General features: G+C 40.6%; 1 protein-coding gene across 1 annotated transcript; it reads right to left on the bottom strand.

Moving 5' to 3' along the window:
• Window positions 1-13,216: 13,216 nt before the first annotated feature.
• tsku (tsukushi small leucine rich proteoglycan homolog) lies at window positions 13,217-23,594 on the bottom strand. Its single transcript, XM_079514249.1, has 3 exons — window positions 23,335-23,594; window positions 16,328-16,645; window positions 13,217-16,081 (listed from the first exon to the last, which is right to left on the bottom strand). Exons 1-3 carry the CDS (start codon window positions 23,341-23,343, stop codon window positions 15,341-15,343), a joined length of 1,068 nt encoding a protein of 355 aa, XP_079370375.1. The 5' UTR covers window positions 23,344-23,594; the 3' UTR covers window positions 13,217-15,340.
• Window positions 23,595-26,043: the final 2,449 nt, after the last annotated feature.

Genomic DNA, 26,043 nt, shown 5'->3' with positions numbered 1-26,043 from the left:
CAGTAGTATATCTTAAAATAACGGTTTTCAGCAGCTTTAATTTACTTAGGGATGTCCCCATCATGTTTTTTTTGCTCCTGATCCAATTCCGATCATTTGATTTTGAATATCTGCCGATACCGATTTTTCCCGATCAGATATAGGCCTGTTATTTTTAGAACACTTTTAGAACTGCCATATCACAATAGTACAATATCCAATCTAATATCATGATATGGATATAATATTGATACTATAGGGATGTCCCGACCACGTTTTGCTCCTGATCCTGATCCGATTCCGATCATTTGAAACTGGCATGATCGGCCCCCAGATTTAAAATAAGTTTAGATGTGTCACAGTTTATGATGTTTTTTGATTGATTGTGTAGGCCTACTTGACAGTTTGCATGGACAAGCACAGGGAGATACAGTACAATACAAGGTCTGCTAAAACTATCCAAGAAAACCTATTGGATTTGATGTTGTACAATGCAACAATGTCAGACTTCAAATGTACTTACTTTACTTGTTTTTGTCTCCACCAGGCCGAAGGCATGGGGAGAGAGTATGTTTTGCACTCCGTCCGTGTGTGTGTGTGTGTGTGTGTCCGTCCGTCCGGACGGACACACACACCCCACATTTTCCAGAACGGCCTGTTATAGCGCCACCATGAGGCAGCTTTTCACATTTTTTTTTACCTAAAACTGCACCGATCTGCGTGAAACGTTGCATGCACACTCCCTAGAGGCCAAGGACAAACCGTTGACCTGCATTTTCCGCATCTGCCTTTTATAGCGCCACCAGGAGGCCGACTTTTGTAAAACACATTTTTCCAGATTCTGTCCAAAAATCTTTACACAGTATCTCTATGGTCATGTGCTCAAGTTGGATCTGTCCGATATTTCATATTCCATCCTAATTGGCTATAATTGGCTTTCACAGTTTGCAAGATTGCCCCGTTTTTAACAAAAGCCTCAAATCATGAACGCAGCATGCAATTTACGTGAAATCTTTCACACATTTTCTTACTAGGCTGAGGAATATATCCCACCCTTTTCACATTGGCCTGTTATAGCGCCACCAACAGGTTGATTTTTGCAAAACACATTTTTGGAACAAAATGCCTCAAAAACATGTTTATATTAATCCTAAACATTTTGCCAAACATCTCACAGTCCTATCCTCCTGGTGGAGACCTGTGCCCAGAAGGGCACTTTTTCTAGTTTTCTAATAAAGTTGTCCTTTCTTATGTTCCCCACCCCCGGCCCCCACAGATGTAAAGCCTCTTTGGGTATCATGAAAAGCACTATATAAGTCCCAGATATTATTAAATTGTGGCTTTTTTTTTCTTTTTCAAAAGAGTGGTGTGTGCCAAACATTAAATAGCAGACAACAGCTCATTGTTCTATGCAAACTCAACAGGTTAAGAATTGCCCAGGGATTACTGGTACTGTATAGCTACTCTTCCATACTGGGAAAGACTACAGAGTTGTGCTCAAAATGGTCTGATGTCCTTCCTTTCCCTCGTACTTTAACGATTCTGAACCTGTGGGACAGTGGGCTGCGAGGATATTTGCAAGTGCGACCCCAAATAATTGCCAAAACACTAACCATTTATTGATTTTATAATATATAAAAAGTATGTAAAAAAAAAAAGGTATTAAATGGTATTTAGTCTTTAAAACCTTGATTTAAAAAAAGTTTTCATTGCGAAAGTATATTACGTTACTTCCATTGATCCAAGCTGGAACACAATTGATTGATCATTAAAACAAACATTCTCCGAAAATGCACATGTCCTCAAGATTGGGACATTCACATGCTCACAACCGGTGGCTTTGCAATGTGTTGTGAGCTTGGTGGCATTTGAAATGGGGCTTAAATGGTTAAACATGATAGAGAAGTCAGATTTTGGAGAGTTGCTGGTTCAAATCCATTCTGAGGGAAAATCGGGAAGTAGGAGGTGAACATTATAAGTGCCCAGCAAATCTTTCCTGGTCAAATAAAAGCTGTGTAATGGGAAATGTCTGGGAAGTAGGTCAAGGGAAAATGGCAAGAGAAGAAAAGGTACCGAATCATTTGAGGAAACCCTGTGCATAGCCTGGCCCAACAGCTCCTGATGAAAACCAGATGGAACAGAAGGGAGAGGGCAACAATCTCAGGATGTATCCCTTTTCCTTAGGGGGAACTCCCTCCTCCGACCACCAATAGAGGAGGGTGATGCAAGAGTTCTCAAAACTACCCACAGTGAGCTGAGAAGTGATGATTGTTTTGAGAGGGAGCAGCTTTTTGGCCCTTTGTCTAGGAATACATTTATGGTGTTTCATCAACATTTTGGTAATGTACTGCTAATCCGTCACGGTCAAAACATGATGAAGTTAAAAAGAAAGAAACGGCATAACTAAAAAGACAAATGCAACCCTGCTGTCACTACCTGTCAGACTAGTATCAATCAGTGTATTCCCTATTGTGCAACTTAATTGCCATAGCATGAACTTACAGTGAGTGAGTGATGCATTGTGATCTTGCCACCTATTCTTTTGATTGTTGCTACGAAGTTCAAACAACTTTTAAAAGTTTATTTGAGGCATTACACTAGCGTTGCACTCTACTTGTGTGATTATTTAACCTTGTTTTTTGGGGGGGGTTTTAACCAAAGTTTTATGCTTACTCTGCTCAAGGGGTTATTCCAAATATAAATTAAATAAATAATCTCAACACACAAATCCAATCTCACACTGTAAATCACACTAGATAAGAGTTGTCTGCTAATTGCTTATGACAAGCTGAGTATTAAGTTGCATCGTTCTCAAGTAGGCCGGTGGCCGACGGGCACGTACAGGTCTAGTCTTATAAATTCATACTAGTCAACTTACTTACAGTATCAAACTGTTACAAAATCATGGATGATGATGATGATGATGATGATGATGATGATGATGATGATGATGATGATGAACATCTGAAAGAGTGAGACTGATTCATTCTCAAAAAACGATTAGACAATAGCCAGTCGCAGCAACACTGCTCTCATTTGGCTCAAACACCTCTCTTGGCCCAAACACTCTTGGTTTAACGTGGTACATAGTCCATGAGCCAGAGCCTCAAAATTGGGCTATGATTATCAAATTAGTGGGCTAAGAAATAGTTATCACCACTTCCCCAGTTGATTATTGACATGAAGACAATGATGTATTGTATTACAAGTTTTCTGAAATTGTACATTTAATATGAAAATCTGCCTCCTGAATCCCCACTTTCTGTTCACTAACTCATCTTACTTGATAAACTGAATAACTGATCATTTGGTCCTTCAAACGTTTTGGTTCATATGAACCAAACGCATTAGTCATTTTGACTTGAGGGGTTTAAAAAGGTAAAACAAGCATACAAAACTAGAATTTGGCCACCAAAAACATGTTTCTTTTACGCCTGCTCAAAGTATTTTCTAATTTTCATCTCATGTGTATGCATCCCACTGTTTCTCAACCAATGGTCCATTGATTATCATTTCCTAATAACAATGACTCAACCAGACAATCCAGTGCTTTTCCCCTCTTGAGATTGTAACTCCCTTTTTCTGTTGAATTTCTTGACCTCCAACTTGTCAGCGTGTATAACTCATAAATGGATGCTAAGCCCTCAACAATTGACCATTTAAAGATGGCGGCCACCACTATACTGAAATATATTACAGCATCTTTTTGACCAAAAAAAGAGGTATAGAAACTTCTTTTTTTTATTTTATTTTTAGGTTTTCATATATGGGGAATCCAATTAAATATTCAGATTTCAAATAAAGTGTGAGTAAATTGCGCAAAACTCATATATGTTGTCGCATAACGTTAACCTCTGCATGTTGTACTTTCACAATTACATCTGATAATCTGATATCATCATGATGTGTGACTGAGTGGCATAATTTACTAGCCTGGCTAATAAGCCAGACTCAAATCACACTGTCGTGTGGTATTTGAGTCTGGAGATGCTGTGTATGGATCTTGTTTCCCGGGGGGCGGGTTCAAACATTTTCTCTTTGACGCAATTGGTTAGAGCTACTGTCAGTCAAAGGTCTCAAGCATTGAACGTCACTGTACCAAAGCCCGCCCATATTGCATACCGTGTCCCGATTGGCCACACCAGTTCTCTGGTGTAGGAAATGGGCGTACAATTGAGCCTCTCCAGACCGTAATCCGCCGGCAGGCAATTTTAGCCAGGCTAATAATTTACTCCCCTGTTTTATTACTGTTAGTTGTGTAAAGAGATAAGAAATGTGGGTGGATGATTTCCATGAAACCATGTGGTTTCAAGAGAATAACCGTCCGATACACAGCTCAGCATATTTCCTGTCAGTAGGCTGGGGTGCAAAACCCAAACTCAACTGTACTACACCATGCCATACATATTAGGGATATTAGTAATACCAGTGGCCCTTGAGGGGGTTCCAGGTGGTCCCCAGCTAAATGATAGAGAGTAACCAAATGGAACCTTAGATCTTTAACTCTTGAGAGCATAAAATGAAACGAAATTTGGTTTCATTTTAAGCTCTCAAGAGTTACATTATTGTTAAACATCTGCATTACTAAATTTACAAGAAGTCTACACAATTAGAGAATGTAGAAGAATTGTCTTTCCTGTTCTCTCCTAATGGTACCAACATCAAATACAGCATGGAATTGTGGACAACAGCTTACATTTTGGTGGCTCAATTGCCGAAAAAATAATGGGCCTTGACATGAAAAAGGTTGAAAACCACTGCCCTATAGTACAACGAGACTATGGAGAACATACCATCATCACCATCATACCTTGTATTAAGGTTTTGCAAAAAAAAAGAACGGACAAAGGAATTGAAAAGAGAGAGAGAAAATAAATGAAAGAAAAGCATAAACAACAAGAAAAGAGAGAACAGGGCATGATTTCAAATCAATGAGTTACACTGCTAGAATATATCATATGGAAAGTGGAGGACACACAGATGCTGCATGCAGACTTAATGCGTGGGATCAGTGAGACATTTGAGCAATGTGTCCTAAGAATTGCTGCCAAATCGCATGGAACTTGCTTGAATTATCCATCATAACATAACACATTTTCTCCATGTGTAATATACAAGTCAGTTCAGATAACCAAGAGTGAGGTCTGTTATTTCTGAAATACTAGGACTGGATGTGAGGTCTGTTATTTCTGAAATACTAGGACTGGATGTGAGGTCTGTTATTTCTGAAATACTAGGACTGGATGCAGTGGCGTGCACAGACATTTAGAGGGGCAGGTGCGCAAGTGAAAAAGGGCACCTTGTGCAGCGCGTGGAACCGGCCGGTTGCCTTAATAGTGTGACTGAGATGTATAGATTTTGGGGCCTAAATAATATATTAGAAGCTATTTTATCAAGAATTGATCAATGTCACCATGGTCCACATACTGTAGTTAGTACTGTACAAAAAAAAGCTTTTTATGCTTGTCCTCCAACAGCATATTGTTAGGCTCATTAAAGGTGTAATTCACTGTCATGCACTTTAATGTCTAGACTTTGAGCTTCCTCCTTTTTGGCTGTTAGGTGACACACACACACACACACACACACACACACACACACACACACACACACACACACACACACACACACACACACACACACACACACACACACACACACACACACACACACACACACACACTAAATAAACATGAAACTAATAAAACTGCTTTTCATTCATGTGATTAAAATGATAAAACAATATATAGATAAGGTTTCACCCTGCTATCAGTTCAGAGTGATACAGAGAGAGGTGGGAGGTCAGGAGACACCACATCATGAAACTGAAAGTGTTTGTTATCTTTTATGAAGTAATAACAGGTCAAGGTCAAGGTCAAGGTAAACTTTATTGTCCACAAGGGAAATTTGTCTTGGGCTTTCACCCCAGCTACAACCACACATAAAACATCAATGACAAACAAAAATACATTACAGAGGAAGACACAACATTACACAATTGCACACATGATGTGGATAATCTAGCCTCACACAGTTACTGCTGTTTCAGAGCCTCGTTCAACATCTTAGTTGATGCTGGTACAAATGATTTTTTAAATCTGATGTACTTCCACTTTGGTTCTTTGTATCTTCTCCCAGAGGGCAGAAGTACAAACTCGCCATTTAAAACATGGGTAACATCACTGACGATTTTTTGAGCCTGTTTTAATGTAGCCTGCTCATAAATAGACTGCAGAGAGGGGAGTTGGTAGACACAGCAATGCTGCTGAAGACCTTTCTGTCTGTCGTTAACCTTTATTGAGTTTTATTGGAATTTATTCTGCACTGTAATTGTATTCCCCCCTTATTTTGTCTTTTAATATATGTTTTTTTCTTTTCTTATGTTTTAAACGGTACTAAAATGTCCTTTTATAATGTGTCTAGTGTTCTGCCTCTCAGTGTGTTCATGCTTAATGTGTTAATGTAAAGAACTTTGAATTGACTCGTTGTTGAAATGGTAAATGGTGCATGTAGCGCCTTTATCATCATAACAAATAATAAAAAAAAACATTATTAATTACTAAAGAGGCCAATTTTCACAATATAAATGATATAAAAGTGGTTCCTTCACAATTTATCTTAAATAGGAATATGTCAATGTATTGAAAACATAAAAAATGACATTTCAGTCTATTTTCTACCTTATTTAGTCAAACATAGTTTTATTATGTTTCAGCACAGTGGTGGCCGCCATCTTTAAATGGTCTATTTTGAGGGCTTAGCGGCCATTTTTTAGTTATACATACAGCAGATTTGGATTCAGCAGACCTTAATACCCCTAGAAAACATGTATGTAATAAATTAACACGATTTGCCTTCGGGGTTCATATTTTTGGGAAACGGACCCAGTCTGAAAGAGAGTTTGTTTCCCCCCAGATTGCCCTTACCTAAATCTGCCAGTTCAGATCACTTATTTGTTTATTTGAGAGGGACAATATATACATATTTTATTATTTTTAATTACTTTCACACAAGGGTTGTAAAATGTATGTTAAAGGGTCATGTAAAAATCCCTGCATGCTCCTTTTCGGGTCAAAGAGTTACAAGGTTTAGCCTTGATAAAGCAACCTTTGTCATGTACACAAACAGCTTAACAAACACGTTTGTGCAAAATAGCTCTCTCAGATTTCCCCTCTGCCCTCCCCAGAGACTGAAAGTAAAAACCGTTGCAGTGTTGAGAGAAATATGGGCCTATGGTTGAAACAAAGTGAATTATCTGCTTGGCCACTCTTTCGGGGAATGGTCCAGCAAGGTCACATTACAGTACATTTGCTTGATAGTCGCTCAAGCAAGCGTGGAGTGTTTAATAAAGACACCCTGGTCAAGCTTGCCTGAAGTAATTATGCACACTTCAAAACCTCCCTCTCTGCACTGAGTAATTACCGGTACATTTCAGAGCCAGATCTCTGCACAGAATGAAAACAATAAGAGCTTTCCTTCCTCAATCACACACCCTTAATCACACGCCAGACAAGACTCCGGCCTAATGGGAATATGAAACTTAGAGTTTTACTTTAAACAGATGGATGTACAGTACATGGGTATGCCGACACAGACCATGATACCCTGAAGAAGGCAGTTTTACTGCCGAAACGTTGGTTTTTACTCTGCATCCTAATAAATAATCGGCTCTTTGGCTCTGTGTGCAGCCACTCTTTTGTCTTTTTAAGACTTAACTCTTTAGATGTTTCTGCCGTGAGCTGGCACCACTACTACTACTACTAAGACTGGTGTGCGTTTAGCATCCTCCTGCACAGACACAGACCATCTGTCAGAATATCAGACTCATTTTCTCACTTTTGACACTTTAAATCGATCGTGGAATACTACAGCATGAGGAAAATGTGTGTAGTATCTGGGAGCCCCAATGCATGTGTGTATTGATGTCATGTAGCCTATATCATGTGGAACCAGTACGATGGTAACTCCAGACAGCCTGAGCAAGGCTAGGAACCCCTTCTCCCTCCCCCTGGTGAGATAATGCTATACTGTGATGCAAACATGCCTTTATACCATTTCACAAATTCACAGTCTATATGTTTACATGGACATATATGGTTCCATGTTACAAGTGATGGTATTTCTTTGTGAACTCATAGGCTACCAATAGTTTGATACTAAGGTGCACGACGGCTATCTTTGTCCTTAAATAAACGCTAAAACCTGAAATGAGGACAACGCCTTGGACTCTCCCTTCCTAATTGATTGCTTGGTCTAATGTTCAAGCAATCATAGCAATGAATAGTATAGGATTAGATTAGACTCTAATCCTATACTATTCACACCCGTGAGACTACATGTGAAGCATGGTTGAGGCAAGAGGTTGAATGCGTGCAAACAATTGTAGGCGTTCATGGTATGATAAAGCACATTCATCAAATGTCATATCCTTCTCACGGATATGTTGTGTGCCCTTGGAAGCTGTGTGTGCGTGTGTGTGTGTGTGTGTGTGTGTGTGTGTGTGTGTGTGTGTGTGTGTGTGTGTGTGTGTGTGTGTGTGTGTGTGTGTGTGTGTGTGTGTGTGTGTGTGTGTGTGTGCGTGCGCGCGCGTGTGTGCACGTGTGCATGCAGGTGTTCTACATTGCTATTTTCTGTCTCCATGTACCGATGTGATATGCTCTATTCTTTATAAAGCATGCATTATAAATTTTCCTGCTTTTCACGTGTGGTGTTCTTCAGCCGAAAGTATGCATCTTCATCACTCCCCCCCACCCCCCCCCCCCCCCCACCCCCCCCTTTCCATTCCATTTGAACCAACACAGAGACGTGTTCAACAATAGCATTGACTTGTGAAAAGATACTAACAGCTAGAGCAGTATACTTTTACAGCCAAATCCTTAATTTAACTCTGAGAGTGAAAATAACATAGATAGTGTGTGTTGGATGCGGTCAATAAGTGGATATCAACGTTACTTCTGTGTGCTTCGCCCTTATGTGTATATGTGATGTGATCCTCCGTTTGTTTGCAAGTGCACTGCAAACATCTAGAACATGTAAGATAAGCCTAGAGATAATTTTCCTTGGCTGCAAGGACTTAACTGTAGCACTACATGATCCTATCACTCACCGGTCCCTCCCTGCACTGAAGACACACAACATTCCAGCATTTCATATCTTTGCTGCCCCACTTTTAACTACTCTGTCGAGTGTAACCTGAAAAGACTGTAGGCTATCCTTTTTGTCTCCACCAGCTGAAGGCATGGGGAGAGTATGTTTTGCCCTCTGTCCGTCCGTGTGTGTGTGTGTGCGTCCGTGTGTCTGTCTATGGACAGCTAATCTCTGGCACCGTTGGCTTGATCACAGCCACACTCTGCACACACACTTCCTGGATGCCAGAGCTGAACCTCTGTCCCAAGTTTTTCACATTGGCCTGTTAGAGCGCCACCAGGAGGCTGCTTTCTGCAAAACACTATTTTGGACAGTACACCTAAAGATTTTGTCCAAACATCACCATTAAACGAAACGGGTCTTTGAGATTCTTCAGACTCCATCCTGATTGGCTAAGATTGGCCTCCAAAGTTCGTAGGAGTGCTCCATTTAGAAGAAAATGCCGCAAATCATGAACACATTGTGTGATTTCCGGGAAATTATGCACACACATTCCCACATTGAGCTGTTTCAATAACGATGTTATTATGACTTTTCTTTAATACAATTTCTTTATTCCTTTGAGACACTACTTGAAAAGTATTTTGTTGTGTACATATTATATAAAATCGACCTTGGGTAATAAGCGGATCAGGATTAATTTTGAATGCTACATGGAGCGAGTCTTGGTTTTCTTGTGTCTTAATTGCTTTGTTCTTGTGTCTTGCTTTGTGAGAATATTCCACTCACAAATCCAGAACATGTAAAAGTATAGGAACGTCATGTGCAAACTTTTTTTAAGGAGTGTTATCTCTTGGCAGTGTAGTGCCTTCTAATCTGTGAAGTTCTGCTCACATTGCATGTTGTGCGAGAGTATATTTTGTGTCAGTGTATGCAAGATATATTCATGTGCACAACTGCACATGTGTCCACACTTTCTCATACATTATTGAGTGACCTAAGCGCTTTCTTAGAGTCTCTAGGACATTCAGAATACAAATCATATTGTAGCTGCATTGCAAGACTCCCATGAGAGCAGAAACATTTGGCCTGGGTTTTCCTGGGGTTGCATTTATTAAAAGGAAACACCACTCAACATCGCTCCTTATGTAACCTACAAAATTAAATAGAAAACAGTCATGTTATATCAATGGTTCAGGACATTCCAATCAATACTGAATATGAACACAGCAAATTATTGGAATATCGATGTTAAAGGTGACTTGATGAGCACATTCGTTTTCAGAGCCAAGGATAGTTCTGTAGAATAAACCATCTACAACCTCACAAGTTTGAAGATTGGCTATTTTCTGTGATTGTTCGCCCCAGAATAGGTTTCATGTGTTTAAAATATTTTATATTTAATTTAATTTGTGCAAGCAAGTGATGAGTTGGTGTTACTTTATTTTTCTCCATAAGGTGTACATCACAAAAGAAATATAATTTAAAGCCTCAGAGCTGGGGTAATTTGATATTTGATTTGTTGAACCTACCTTTGCATTCCACAGATGACTCTGCAATTTCACAGTGTTGAAGTGAGAGATGAGAGTGAAAGCTGGGCTAGTTGTGATGGATGAATGGTTGGGTTTGTAGGTCTCTACATGCTTGAGCTTCAAGGAGAATTGACATGTCAAAACGTAAAGAAATAGACAAATGACCGTATTCGCTCAGTACAAGATATTGGAAAATGTAAATCATTGGGCCTGCTTTCTATCGTATGACTGCTGTCATATCCGTACCTTATGTTGTGTGATAGTAAATAGTCTACTGGTATATTCTATTTTTGTTTCAGAAGAGCAACTCATGAGTCGTGACACATGTCTACTTCTCTAACATAAAATAAACCAATGTGCTCTGACAAAAACAAGTTAAATCTACCTTTGAGCTTTGAAATAACATGCTTCCCACCTGGGTCAAACACGTGTAGCTTATTTACTCCATGATATTATGTTCATGCCAAGGCAAATAGTACTGGTCACATAGTGAACTATGTAAACATGACTTGTAAAAACTAGCTAGACCAAACTGACTGTCTGTCACTATACATTGAGATGAAATGACATACAGATAAAACAGACAGGATACACTGAACCGCCCAATATGAGATTGAGATGGACAAATGCTGCACACATCTGGAAATGTTTTCAGCAGTGGGGTCATCCACTAAGGAAAACCTTCTCAGACAACCTCTCACCCACTTGCCTGAAGAGACATGCACTCATACATACAAAGACACACACACACACACACACACACACACACACACACACACACACACACACACACACACACACACACGTATACACACAAACACACACACGTATACACATTACACAAACACATACGCCCAGAAATGAGAAATATAAGTAGACACGTGTTCTCAAGCACAAACAATCATAAGTACACTCTGGTTCATACAGTATCTCCCGAGGTCCCAACTTGTATGCTAAATGAAGTGTCTACGATTCTTTGCAGCCTTATGGACAGCAACAAAGCACAGTACTGTACTCAAGCAAAAAAAGTGTTTTGATTATTTGTAGTCTACTTCACTATTTGTATTGATTCTTTTGAGTCCACTACATTTCTAGGAAGGGAAAAAGTACATTATGAATCAACTATTTAGGTCCTATTTCAAATGTGATGAAAATAGCAGGCCTACAAGCTCACAACGCAACTCGTTCTGAGCTTAGATCTTTTTTTCTCACTATTATTGATATTTTTAGTACTTTGTAATTTTACTTTTTAATGCCTAGTATTTTAAAAAGCATGAACATTTCCTCCAATACTTAACTACTCAATTGGGTACAAATTTGACTGAGCAACTTCCACTTGCATTGCAGTAATATTTGACCAGGACAGGAGTATATCTATACTTTGTTGACTCAAGTACTGGAGTTGAATACTTTGTCCGCCACTGCATTTTGCAGGCCTCAACAACAGGCAACACGACAACAGGCTTCCTTTTTTTTTTTATATAACACATGTCCCTGTTGCAATATGTGAAAACCCCTTTGTTTAGTCAGCCCTTTTCTGCCTCTGTTTTTGGCTTATGGGTCTCTTGGTATTTCAAAGGAGCTGTGCTTTGGCAGTGTCACAGGAGCCAAAAGGGCATTATGTGAATGCTTCTCTGTGTCCGAGGAGGAGCTCACAATGGAACTCTCACTCCCAGGCACGCACACACACACACGCACGCACGCACGCACGCACGCACGCACGCACGCACGCACGCACGCACGCACGCACGCACGCACACACACACACACACACACACACACACACACGCAGCACAGAGCACACATGTCTGTGTGCTGCCATTACATACTCAGCCCTGTCTCTTTCTCCACTTTCCTTCTCCTCCTAGTATGCATATGCATGTAGATGCACAGATATGCTTAGGGACCCTCACTCACACACACTCTCTCTCTTTTAACCTGGCACTGAGTGTGCTCTCTCTATCTCTTTCTTCCTTTGCCCTACTCAGTTACCCACTTTCCTGTTGGGAGGCCTGCCAGCAGAGAATGATTCCCTACTAAAAGCACTTGTGAGTCTGGCCCCTTGTGTTGTAAAAGACCACTCAAGACCAATAGAGGAGCGGGTATCTGTGTGACTGTAGTGTCTCTGAAGTGAAGCAACATGTTACTAAATTGTTAAACTAAATAAACAGCTGTGAGCTCAAACCAGTTGAAAAAAAAGCTTTCTCCCTTTGCTGTGAATAGACACACCCTGTTATGAGTCACTATTGTGCCAGAATTTCCTTAAAATGTACATTGGGGATACTGACATCCAGCGTTGGTCCCACAATTGAGTTTTTAACAACATTAATCCTGGCATCTCTATTTTGGGCATATCATTATGGGCCTTTTTTAAGCTCACAATGTGGTGCGATGTGAACCATTGTGAGCTTGTAGATCAGAGTATTAGGGCTTAGTATATGGCTTAAGTTAAGTGTTTAAATGTTTCTACAAGGACACCTAGTAATTGTTAGAACAAACCAATAAGAGTGATGTAGTCACAGTATTTAGTTTCAGCAGACATGAGTTAAAAAGAAATGCTACAGAAACTGATACAATATCATTACATATATTACATTACAAATAATCTGAATGCCAAGTGTGAGAATAATCAATTTATTACCTATAATTTGTATGCAAAGCTATGTACAGTATAATTACACAATTATAAACCTCAACGTCGGACAATTCGTTTTCAATTTCACCCTGAATCAAATAACTGTGAATGAATGCTAGAACACAAATCATTGACTGACAGCTTCAATTAAAATCTTCAATTGATCTGAGGACAAAATGAACAGTGACTCCAGCCCTGTTTCACACAGATATCCGACATTCATCTGCAGTCATGAGGCAAATTGTCCTTTAAGGCCAACAATAATACCACAGTAATACCAACGCAAGTTTACATGTAGGCCTACACTATACAGCATAATGCAGGTTGATGTCTTATATGTTTCAACGTGAAAAATATCGGCAAACATAACTACACTTCTGATTACTTGTGATATTTAAATCTTCGTGGATATGTCAACAACATGGAACATTATTATTATAATATGATCACTGTCTCTTTCAGCCTATCAGATCATGATCAAACTTGTCTACATTTTTTCTGGAATACAACCTAGCCTAAGCCGATTTGCTTTGGCACGAGAAATGTTGCGTTTATGCTTGGTCATGGGGATGTGTCAGGCTTTGATGGGTCAGGTAAAACCTCTTGGCAATATAAACAGCATTATTGTTGCGTAATGTGTGTGAAAGGCAGCAGTTAATAAACCCCAAGCGATAGGCTGGAAACATGACTTGTTCTAGCTGTTGCTAGAACAAGTACCACCACTATGCCCAAATGGCACAAATTGACACCTTGTGTTTTGTTAATTAAAAACAAAAAAACTTTTCTACCCATTTTATATCACATCCCGGTCATATTGTGCACTAATATGACCAATGTCAATATGCACAATACGACCGGTATTCAATTTTCATCAGTATCAGTATGCCAACTTTCATACAGTGGTAAATGCATTACTTGTAGTCTATTCTATTGGCAATGGATAGTGGGACTTTACAAGAAATCTCTAAGAAGAGAATACCAGCACTCACGGACATGTCATTTAACCCATTTAGGCCTGACGTCGGGGAAAAAAAACGTTCGCTCTGAAAGAATATATATTCAAAAGATTTGTGCCGCATTTTTACGATTTTTCAAAAATAGCTAAAGTATAACATAATGCTTAGTTAAAACACCAAAAGGGGTTCCCGCCCAAAATGGGTTAATGGATAGTGGGAAACAATGTCATTACATACTAATGCTTACTGTGTGTGTGTGTATCAATTTCTGTAAGACAATATCTCCTTCTACATGAAAAAGAAAACCTGTAGTGGTTATAAGTAAGGATGGTAAGACACTACTAGATGGTACCAAAGCGGTGTCCTGGATATCATAATCATTGCAATAGTAGGTATTTGCATTGCCTGAGATTTGGGCCAAATAAGATTTGGCTAATAAAGGAGTGGCTCCTGAACCCAAAATGCATTTCATGATAGTCTTAGCGAAGCTGACCTAAATACACATACATTATAATGCTAATAAGGTTTTGTCTAGGCATTATGTTACACATTAAGTTCAGGTATAAGGCTACTAATGGGTATGTTTAGGCATTAGGTTAATACATGGTTATAGGCGTGTGTTTGTTTTGGTTACGGTAAGGGTTAAGGTGAGTTAGGTTTATCTGTAATCTGGGAGGTGAGCCAATGATATTGCATGACCTCAAACCCCCGGATTCAGAGCTTTTACCTGGGTACCGGTACTGGTTCAGAAGCCACAACCTACTAAATATCGCACATGCATTGGGTGAAAAGTACATTGTAACATTACTGAATAAAGACTGAATTTCCATGTACACAGTATCACCTTTTGGATTCAATAAACATCCATAAACGTGACCAAAGGCCTTTGGAACACATCTTCCGCACAGCTATCTTTAGAAAAATAATATGAATCATGACATGTTTATGTAATGGCGGAAATAGGCAGTGTGGGCATGCCAAGCTGATGCTTGCCTGCAAAAATGCATCATGGGACGCAGGAACACGGAGAAAGGCCAAAACAGACAGAAAGATGAATACACTAATACAGTGGAAAAATATGGTTTGCATAACTTCCAAGAGTACAAAAAGCACAGTTCTGGCACAGAAATGTTTGTCTTCAAGGCACAATCTCATGATGCAATGCCCTTGACATTACAGCTCAGCACGTCGTCATGTGTGACCTGCCCGAGCTGCCAATGGAACTGCCCCTGTTTGCGGGTCCTCCAGCAGTGGATGCCATGTCCTAGTGTAATATCCTTTATACTGGGCAAATGGCTCAGCAAGTTACTTGGCAAGGATGTCACCGCGGAGTTGGACAAATTCAGCTCCAGCAGCGAGTCCAGTCCACTGAAAACCATGGGGCTCAGCGTCTTCAGCTTGGGATTGTTGGATAGATCCAACACTTGAAGGCTCTGCAGGCCCTTGAAGCTGTGGGGTTGGATCTCCTGAAGCTCATGGAGACTGCTGAGAGACAAGTGAACCAGGTCCTTGAGTGAAGTGAAGGCCCCCTCTTCGATGCGGGTGATGGGGTTTCCATCCAGGTTCAGGTATCTCAGTGGAACGGCTTCAAGTTTGGGGATGGTGGTCAGCCTGTTTCCTGTCAGAGTTAAGCTCTGGACGTGTAGGACTCCGCCGGCCTGAGTCCTGGAGACTGATGTCAGCAGGTTATTAGACAGATCCACAGTGACAGGCTCACTGTGAGCTTTGGTGGTGAACGCATCCATGTCAAACTCCTGGAAGCGGTTGTAGCTGAGGTCAACTTCTGACAGAGGGAGGCCAAAGAAACAGCTGGGTGGGAGGCTCTCTAAGGAGTTGTGGCTCAAGTCAAGAGTCTCCAGGTAACGAAGCTTGGACAAGGCTTTCGGACTTATCTGGAAATTGGATGACAAGGAGGAGTTAAAGAAAGACATGTGACAAAAGTCATACTAATACAGTTTTCATTAGTAGTCAGTACCTTTTTTCTTTCCTTTTTTACCACATGAATGAACCTAGGCGAACATTCAAGCTCACAACAATGCGTGGTGAACATGTAGATCTGCTATTTCTGCTATTTCTTTAATGTACAACAAGTTTAAGTGCTTAATTGAATTGAATTACTGTGTGATACTAAGACAGACCTGGGTGATGTGGTCGCTACTGAGATCCAAGCTGACCAAGGTGGTATAGCCAGGACCTGTCAGCATGGCATCATTGAGTGGACCCACGGTGTTTGAGGACAGGTCCAGGTGAGCGGTATCCAGGGGTATGGGGATAGGCATGGTGGCACCGGGCCCCATCGCTTGGCATTCCACCCTGGTCAGGCTGAAGCTGTCGAACAGGCCAAAGCTCTCCACCTCACAGTGGCAGGCAGGGTGACAGTTCCTCACTGGAGTGCCAGCGTGGACGTCCAGCAGCGCCAGAGACAAGCCAAGCCACAGCAGTCGTGCCATTGTGTTCTGAGGAACAATTAATAGTGACCAGAGTTATATGAGGTAATGCACTCAATATTGCTCTCCCGCTAGCTGGAAATGTAAATGAGTTACTGGAACAGTGGGTTCCAGTCAGTGTTAACTGGGGATTTTCTTGACCCTTTTGACAGAAACCTATTTTTACAATTGGTACTTCTATGAGTAATTGAGAGAGACAGGCAATCGATTGTTATACATTGCTGAATGAAGCCCTGCTAGCTGGCATACAGGCTGTTCTGATCCTTCTTACACCCCCACATGACCTAAGTGATTTGAACTGACAGACCATGCTACCACTTGCCAGCATGGCTAAAAACACCAAATATTGTAAATAAACTATATCCTGAAAAGAGGTAGTTGATACAAAGTTACAAACATACTGTATTAATGAGGACAAAAGGTAGAGCAGGGAACATAACAACTACACAAGACTAGTCTTATGTAGCCAGACTACTATTTCACAATATCTGAATGCTCTATAGAGTTTGGAACTACACCACCCAAAAGCAGAGAAAGGGGAAGCTATCGTCATAATAGTTCTATGTTTGAAAATATCTTTAAATTTAAAACATACTTTTGAATTCCCATTTCTGCTAAGCTGTAAGATGGAAGCATTTGAAAATTGTGGGAGGCAACAGTCTGGCTTGGGGAGCTAACACAAGACTGGACAGGGCTTTATGGTACAACAAGAGCAGCTTCAGGCTATGTAGACCTAGACAGTATATGGCTTCTGTCATGGGAAAAAAAGCAACTGTAGTCCTTCGTTTTCTCATTTGATGTTAAAGGTTTATGAGGTCAATTAAGTCTCGAGTGACTTTTTACAACCCTGTTGTAAAGAAATCTGTGGAAAGGCTCAGCCACAAAACTAAAACAAACAAATTAGTTTATTTTAAGAAATTGTTTCATGTGTCAATGGAAGCCGACCATACTATAAGCAGAACATACTATATAACTATTTCATGAATACAGTGATTCATTACGGAGGTATAATGGTTAGGTAATCTGTGCACCAAGCAAAAGACTGTAGAGATTACATAACCTTTTTCTTTAATATATTTTTTATCCCACGATTTTGTAACTCATTTTTCACTCCTGTGTCAATTATCTAATGTGATCCTGGGCTCTACACACCCTCCGCCAACCTGGGGAGAGCAACAGACTTGAACTCATGCTTCCTTCATGCATGAGTGTCCAAGTCGCTCCTTTACGCCTGACAGTGGGGAGTTTCCCTGGTTGGACGTAGGGTGTGGAAGGAACACGTTATTCCAACCAGTTCCTTTCCCCTCCATCAGGCGCCCCGGCTGGCCAGGGGGAGGCAGTTTAGAGACCAGGATTACTGCATGTTTTTTGTGAGGGTACCAACCCTAGGGGACACGGGGAGAACATGCAAACTCCACACAGAAAGGCCCTTTCGCCAACCCCGCCTCGGGTATGAGCACTGATGGCGCGGAGGAGAGGACACACCGCCAGTGCGTTCGATTCCCGAGCGGGAATCGAACCCAGGACCTTCTAGCTGTGAGCGACAGCACTACCGACTGTGCCACCGTGCCCCCTACATAACTGAAAGAGAATTGGAGCTTGCTTAACCCATTTTGGGCGGGAACCCCTTTTGGTGTTTTAAACATTACTGTATGTTATAATTTAGCTATTGAAAAATAGCAGATCTACAAGCTCATAGCGCGCCACCGAGTGGCTCGCTACGAGCTTGTAGGTCTGCAATTTTTGAAAAATTGTGAAAATATTTATTTCAGAAAACTGGAGGATTAAATGCCTTAAATGCCTAAAGTGTCCAAGATAGCGGCTTTGAATGTATTTTTAACATCCATGTCGACATTCTCCTGCACCAAAAATCAAATCTCTATACAGCTACAGTAAGTTAGATTTTGAGCTTAATCCATGTACACTGCACCCCCCTGCACTCCACTTATTAACATTCCACATCAAAACCCTTAACCTTCAGCTTAAGGTCTCCTCTCATTTGTGGTTTTAGGGGAAATTGGAGAATAATGTTCCCATTTGAAACACCATCTTTTAGTCCCACCCTGCCACCCCAGGGGGACTCTTTGATCCTTGATCAAAGACTTCATTTGCACTTTCTAAGTGTGCACAATACAATGACAAAGCACATTTAAAACAACATCAACAAGATAAAGGATATAGAATGTCACATCTTCAGCAACTGATTAATGAGCCCTTGGAACTCTAGGTGCATTCACAAGACTTCACAAGACCAGAAAGAAAACTACTCATCATGGAAAAATAGACTCACTCGTATTTACTAGCTAAGGCTCAGTTACTGCATCGCTGCAAACCACAGAAAGAAATCCTCTAGAAAGTAACCAGAAAATGCGATCAAGTGAATGCTTTTGGATAACCATGTCAAGTTATGAGCAACTATTTTCAGAGAGAAGGGGGCTAATTAAATGCTCATTAGACAGTAATTTATCCCATTTAGGCCTGACGTAAAAAAGAAAAAAAGTCTTCTGAAAGAATATATATTCAAAGATTTGTGCCGCATTTTCACGATTTTTCAAAAATAGCAGACCTACAAGCTCGTAGCGTGCCACTCGGTGGCGCGCTATGAGCTTGTAGATCTGCTATTTTATCCCAGAATGGGTTAAACTAATATAAGAATATAATAACAATAAGTGCTTGCGGCTCCATTCAAAATCCTTCACAACACAATGGCATAGGTCTATATTATACTGTACCTCTGTTCACAGCTGTCACTGAGCACCAGGCCCCTCACAACTGTAAGTCAGATGTTAAATGGTAACAGCCAGACGTTTGAGAACACAATGTCTCACCTAATCTGCTTTTACACAAGCTTATCAAACACATTAGGCGCACTGTAATAGATCAGATATACTCCTAAACACACACGCACAATTTGGTCAGAGGTTATCATTGTGTAACTCATACAAAGCAGTCACAGCTAAGCCTAACCGAGGCATGACTTGGCATTTGGCACCAAATTAATAATTAAAGGCCCATGTTTTAAATGTAGAAATACATTCTGAAACAGTATGATTATATTTTGTATGGCAAATATGCCATTTGTACTTTTGTTTTCACAATATTAGTCAGTTTTATAACAATGATTACCAACTGAAACAAACGTATTATAGCCACAAAACAATGGCAGTGCACATAAGTAGAGCTCTGCTAATAACATACTGTACAAATGTTACATAACCTAAGTGTACAAACTTGAGACAAAAGAAACTTCCTTATTATGCAAATTGGGAAGTCAGAAATACAAACTTTAAAAAATATATATGTATATTTTTTCAATACACAAATCTCACCCTAAAAAAACCCGAAAAATGTGTATCATGATAAGAGAGGGAAATATATATTCAGTATTCACCACTAAAGATTAAACGCTTTGTAAGAAAATTGAAAGCATTATTCACACTAGAGCTAGTATACACGTAGCGAGTAGTTATGTAACAGGTATGTTATGTAGCGCATACTCCTTGAAATACAACATGTGAGCAGATTCCGATTCCAAAGATCAAAGTCTGCTCAAAGAGAGTTGCTGTTGCTGATTTGTTTTGCTTTCTTTTCTTCTGCCGTGATTTGGCTTTTACAGTTGCAACTGTAACAAGTTAAATTTACTTGTAAAAAGTATTGTACTGTTTTATTCATTCACCACCACTTAATTTTGCAGCTGTTATAAAGCATGGTGGTGGTTGTAATTTTCACTCCATTTCATTGGGCATATCGACCAAGGTGTCTGTGTGGTTGCATGTGTATATGTGCGTGTTTTGACCTGCGCTGTTCGTTTTGACCACCCTCATATGACCGTAAAATCAAGTACAAACAAGACATAACCTCCTAAAAAAAAGCTTAATGAGATACTCTTATCAAGCAACCCATTCTTCCTTTGGAATGCATAAGGGACTGGGATAACATCCTGGTCTTAAAATGTAGCCTTTTGTTCCCACATGAAATGTTCATCATTTGAAAGAAAAATTTAAAATACAAAAAACGTTCGCAGAAAATTGCAGATTACAAGCTTTCAGCTGAGATATTTACTGTCCATTGTTTTCACAGCACCAGCAGCAGTTTCATTTCCACTTTTCTTTTTGCCGCCTTTGCTCTTATAAAAATAATGACTCAGTGAAGGTTCCTGTAGGATATCATCATCCAACCCAATGTTAACAAGTCTGTCTCCCCTCACGCAAGCTATGAGACCATAAAAAACGCCTGCCTTGTCAAGAAACCACACCCAAGCTATACTGTACCCACTAGACTTGGGAAAATAACAGTGATACTGAGGGGTCATTAGGTAAAATGTCAGTCACTCTAGTTATCATGTCAGCATCCCCTATCCATTTGCCTTTCAGCCAGGTCTCTAATATATCTCTCTCGATCTCGCCTTCTTCACCTATATATTGCCCCATCTGTTCTTTTACTCGGGATCGTGAACTTTCAACACCAGGTGTTCCTCTCAACCTTCACCAATAAATCTCAGTTAACACCAATCTGCTTTTAACCCCCGGCTTCAAATCAAGACGCATTCTAACCACAGTAATTAGCAAATGGCAACAGCAGTTAGAGCTGCAAAGTCCCTGTAGAGGCCAATTGCCAGTGGCCTTTGAAGTCCCACCCTGATTGATACCATCTCACTTTCAGGTTTCCTGTTTTGACATCTTTATCTATAGTCATTCTAGTGGCAATCTGATAACCCATCGTCAAAAAGTAAAGGAAAAACAGCGCCCTCTTTTCTAGAGAGACTATTCTAGTGGCAACAGGTATCGTCGCCCATAATCCATCTCGCCCTAGTTTTTTTCCGCCGACCTCATGCTGACCGCTCGGTGCGGCGGTTCTTGTATTCTTTATTTTGTTTTACTGAGAATAAGGTTAGAAATAAGTTTAGGGTAGGCATAGGGTTAGGTTTCGGCACCGTTTTACTGAGGTTAAGGTTAGGAATAAGGTTAGGTTTAACCGTTTAATTCCAGGATGAGCAGTTCCGCCGGCTGTCCGCCCGGAGCGAGTTGGTAAAAGGAAAACTTTGCTGGTATTCTTTCATTCTACTGTGTTTAGTGTTGGACAAAGTGACATAAATATATTCTAAAGTGCAAATTACGATGTACATTTTCTGTTTTGAAATCAATGCATTGTTGTATTTAAATGTAGAACGTTTACCAATTTGAAATCGGTATTTGACTATATTTTAAATAGGGCATGAGTGATTGATTCATAATATATATATTTGTAAGTTTGAGACAAGTTTAAGACTCGCCTATTAGTTTGCATTGCACTCAGTGTGCTATTTCCAAACATGCCCAGTGTGACTGGCATGCTCAAATGCCCTATCTATAGTGCCCAAATAGTTGGCTTTGTGTTGTAAATCTCTCATTGTCTCGTTACCTGCAAGGTGTGTTTTTAAGCCTGTTAAAATAACATGAGAAATGTCCCTATAGGCTATACAGTACCAAGTTGGCCATACCACCCATGACCCATTTTAAAACAAAATGTGAGATGCCAGAGGGGGTTAATAACTAAATAATAGGCAATAGTAGGCCTCTGGTCAAATATGGCATTTAATAGCAACTTAAGTAGGCCTATTAGGTTACTAACCCCGTCCTGTCCTGTCCCACACAAGCGATACTTCTGTCCCTCAAATGAACAGTTTGGATCTAGATATACTGTGTGGACATTTTCCCTTTGGAGTATTTTAGACAGTTTAAGACAGTTCTGAACAAACGGGAACATAACAAAGAAAATCCTACAAGCAATAAGCATACATTTGTTAAATGGCCTCCCACAACAGTTCATTGTTAAATTATATGAGAGAGAGAGAGAGAGAGAGAGAGAACACGTGTGACCTCTTTGCCAAATATGTAGCCTATCTGCTTTGATGAGTCCACAGCAAAGGTGTGCACAGCAGCACAGGGCACTGAGGGCACACTACATTTCACGTGAGCTTGTACATGCTGTGGCAGACGGAACGGCAGTGCTGCTGTTCATTATCCACAGCCAGGCTGCCTGGCCGGCCTTATCATTTGATTAAAACACAGCATGAACCACAGGACCCCTGCCATACCCCTCCGGCTCGGGACGTTTTAGAGGCGGGCACATCGGGTAGCCTACCTATGCAGATCAGGTTTCTTGCAGCCGTGGCAGGCAGCTGTGTTAGACGACCGATCGCATCCCCGGCACTGGCAGCTACCTTTTTATGAAAATAATGGAACTTATACTGTTGTAAAGCAGCGTGTGTGCCACGTTAATTATAACTGTAGGCCTACTGTGCGTCTGCATCATTCCCCCGCCCCTTTCCGTTTTGTCAATCACAACTCCGCATGTCACTTCAGTGCGCATCATCAACAAAGTTATACAGGCCATTACACAGTTTGCGTTACAGAAGTAGATCATCTCACACTTCCATAACTTGCAGTAAAGGCTAAAATAGTCTAAATGCTTAACAACTAGTCGTATACCAAAACAGCGAAGCCAAGGTGGGTTTCTCAATTCTCTGATCCAGCAGCGAAATGTGAAATATGATCTGACCAGAGAGAGGTCTGTAGCTTTAGTGCTGCGCAGCGGTGTCCGAACTACTTACTGGTAGTAGCGGAAGACTTATTGGTGGCTATCAAACAAACCGCACTATAAAGGTTAGCTGCCGCGGTTGTGTTTTCTAACATTATCTCGTGTACATTCCGTCTTACCTTGACCATGATACGAGAGGGCAGAGTGGGTTCGGCTGCCGGACAGTCCGCTTCTTTTTGTATCTACTTCACGGAACCGCGCGACTCCGCTCCCATTTTCTTACTTCGTCCCCACATACAGCACTTCACAGCGTCCGTAGTTTAGTGTCACCTCTGGATTCAGTGTCTCTGGACGTCTGAGTCCGCCGTTGGCGATGTAACAATGAAGTGTCAAGAGGAGGAGGAGGAGGAGAGACTGCCGCCTCTTCTCCCATCTCTCAAAAAGTCTCCTGGTGTGGGGTTTCCGCCGCAATCCACTCCTTTTGGAGAAGCATATTATGCACGTTTGGGCATGCACACAATACGCACTCTAGTGGAGAGGCCGCAGAAAAGCCACATGAAATAAAAAATAATAATAATTAAAAAAAGAGGGAAAAACTGTACTATTATGCAACGAGGCGGCGGGTTCGACTCTTTTGATGGTTTTCATTTTATGGGGAAACTTGTATAAAAGAAAAAAGAAAAGAAAATACAATAAAAGCTCAAAGCTAGTCTGCATGGATATAGTCTAGACTAGACCCGAGTGGCATGGGGAGATGATGCAAAGTGTAGATTCCCACATCCCACTATGGGAAACAATGTTGCCAAGGAATCGGATTAATGATTATATGTGGCCAAGATGCAGTGATGGGGGAAAAAAGTATAGGCCTAATCAATTGTTTTACTTAAGTAAATGATTCACTACAATGTAGAAAAAGTCTGGAATTCAAAATGTAGGCTACTTGAGTAAAATAACAAGTAGGCCTATTGGCATTTGGCATCAACATGTACTTAAAGTACCAAAAGTAAAAGTACTCATTTAATTTCAAGTTTTCAAACGTATTAATATCTTTAGAAAATAGCTATCTACAAGCTCACGATGTAGCTATTTTCAAATGGCCACATGTTATACAGCTGAAGTGGTTACTGTATGTTTTGTATTATTAACCAAATTCTACAAAGTAACTAAACTAACGTTATCAAATAAACGTAGTGCAGTAAAAGCACAATATTTGGATCCGAGATGTAGTGGAGTAGAAGTAAAAGTATTGGAAATTAGAGTACAAATACCTCAAAAGTGTACGTAAGTAGGCCTAAATGTTACTTTCCACCACTGCCAAGATTAATACAGCCTTCTTTCAAGAATGCTATAAGAATGACTGTTTTGATTGATTGGTTGATTGATTGGTTGGTTGATTGATTGATTGATTAACAATTGATTAACAATTGTTTGTGTTATCCTTTTAGCATAACCTTTGACTGTAGCCTGTTAACAATGTGTTAATAAAGTATTCAATAAATCAACCAATCAATCAAATATCAAACTAAATATGCATGTTTAATGTTTAATGCAAACACAAACCATGTCAACTTCATCCAGGCTAATGTATCAAGTCCCTAAGGAGATGATCTGAGAGGATGAGGTCAAGTATGCAGAGGTCTGATTAACATCTGTTGCTACACTCTAAAACGTGGGTTTGTCCGGATTGCTAAGGGTCCCATAAGCACTGTTGTTGGACTTATGACCCTATATGCTTATATTGGGGCGACTGTGGCTCAAGAGGTAGAGCAGGTCGTCCAATGATCCATGGGTCGGCGGTTCGAATCCCGGCTCCTCCTGGCTACATGTCGAAGTGTCCTTGGGCAAGACACTGAACCCCAAATTGCTCCCGATGTGCTGGTTGGTACCTTGCATGGCTTCCGCCGCAATCGGTGTATGAATGTGTGTGTGAATGGGTGAATGTAATGCACAATCTATGTAAAGCGCCTTGGATAAAGGCGCTATATAAATGCACCATGACCATGAGAAACTCCCTACTAGACAGGGGCTATTAATAAAATCTGGGAAATGTGTTTGTAAATGTGTCAACTAACATATCCCACATTGGTTTCTATTCAACCACCCATTCCAAGCATTAGTTCTGCACGAAAAACACACCTTGGGCTAAATTTGTCCATAGCCAGTTGCCCAAATGTGCCCAAATGTGCCGACCTCATCACATTTGTGATGACGGCTATGGCTGTTTTTAGCCCAAGGAGTGTTTTTCGTGCAAAACTAATGCTTGGAATGGATTCAGAATCATGAAAACCCCCTATTGACACACATGCCACTTAAAGCATAATGAAATTTAGAACATTTTGTCTTATATTGGTTGTTGATGGTACCCCAACTTTCAGCAGCTGTCAAAAATGCCCCTATAGGGTGGTTGAATAGAAACCAATGTGGGATATGTTAGTAGACACCTTTACAAACATATTGGTAAAGAAAATTCTTGGTAAGAAATGTATTCCCAGATTTGACATTATTCTGATAATATTCCCTGACTATAAAGGAGAACGAACACAAAGAACACCTGCTCAAATGTAAGGGGTATGTGAAGAAGCAATTTTATGAAAGGGTTTTTGCCATGTGCTTGAAAAGCGCCAGGACTACATTTGCTACTTCTCTACTAGCGACCGTACTGACTACCTTAGTGGACACTTTTTCATGATTGGCTTATGGCAATATATCCAGTCTAGCTAACTCCTTGGACGCCCATTCCCATAGGGGGGCGGTAGGTGCCGAGTGCCAGCTAAATGTGCAACATGAGCAAAGAAGAGCGGCTCTTGTTGTTCTGTCTGAAACGAAAGTACCCATACCCCCTGGTCTACTGAGGCCCACAGAGGCCTACTAGCAATGTGATCATTGTT

This window comes from Electrona antarctica, assembly GCF_951216825.1.
Source record: "Electrona antarctica genome assembly, chromosome: 11".
Lineage (NCBI taxonomy): Eukaryota > Metazoa > Chordata > Actinopteri > Myctophiformes > Myctophidae > Electrona > Electrona antarctica.
The sequence above is the reverse complement of the archived record's forward strand: the minus strand, read 5'-3'. Positions and strand labels throughout refer to the sequence as shown.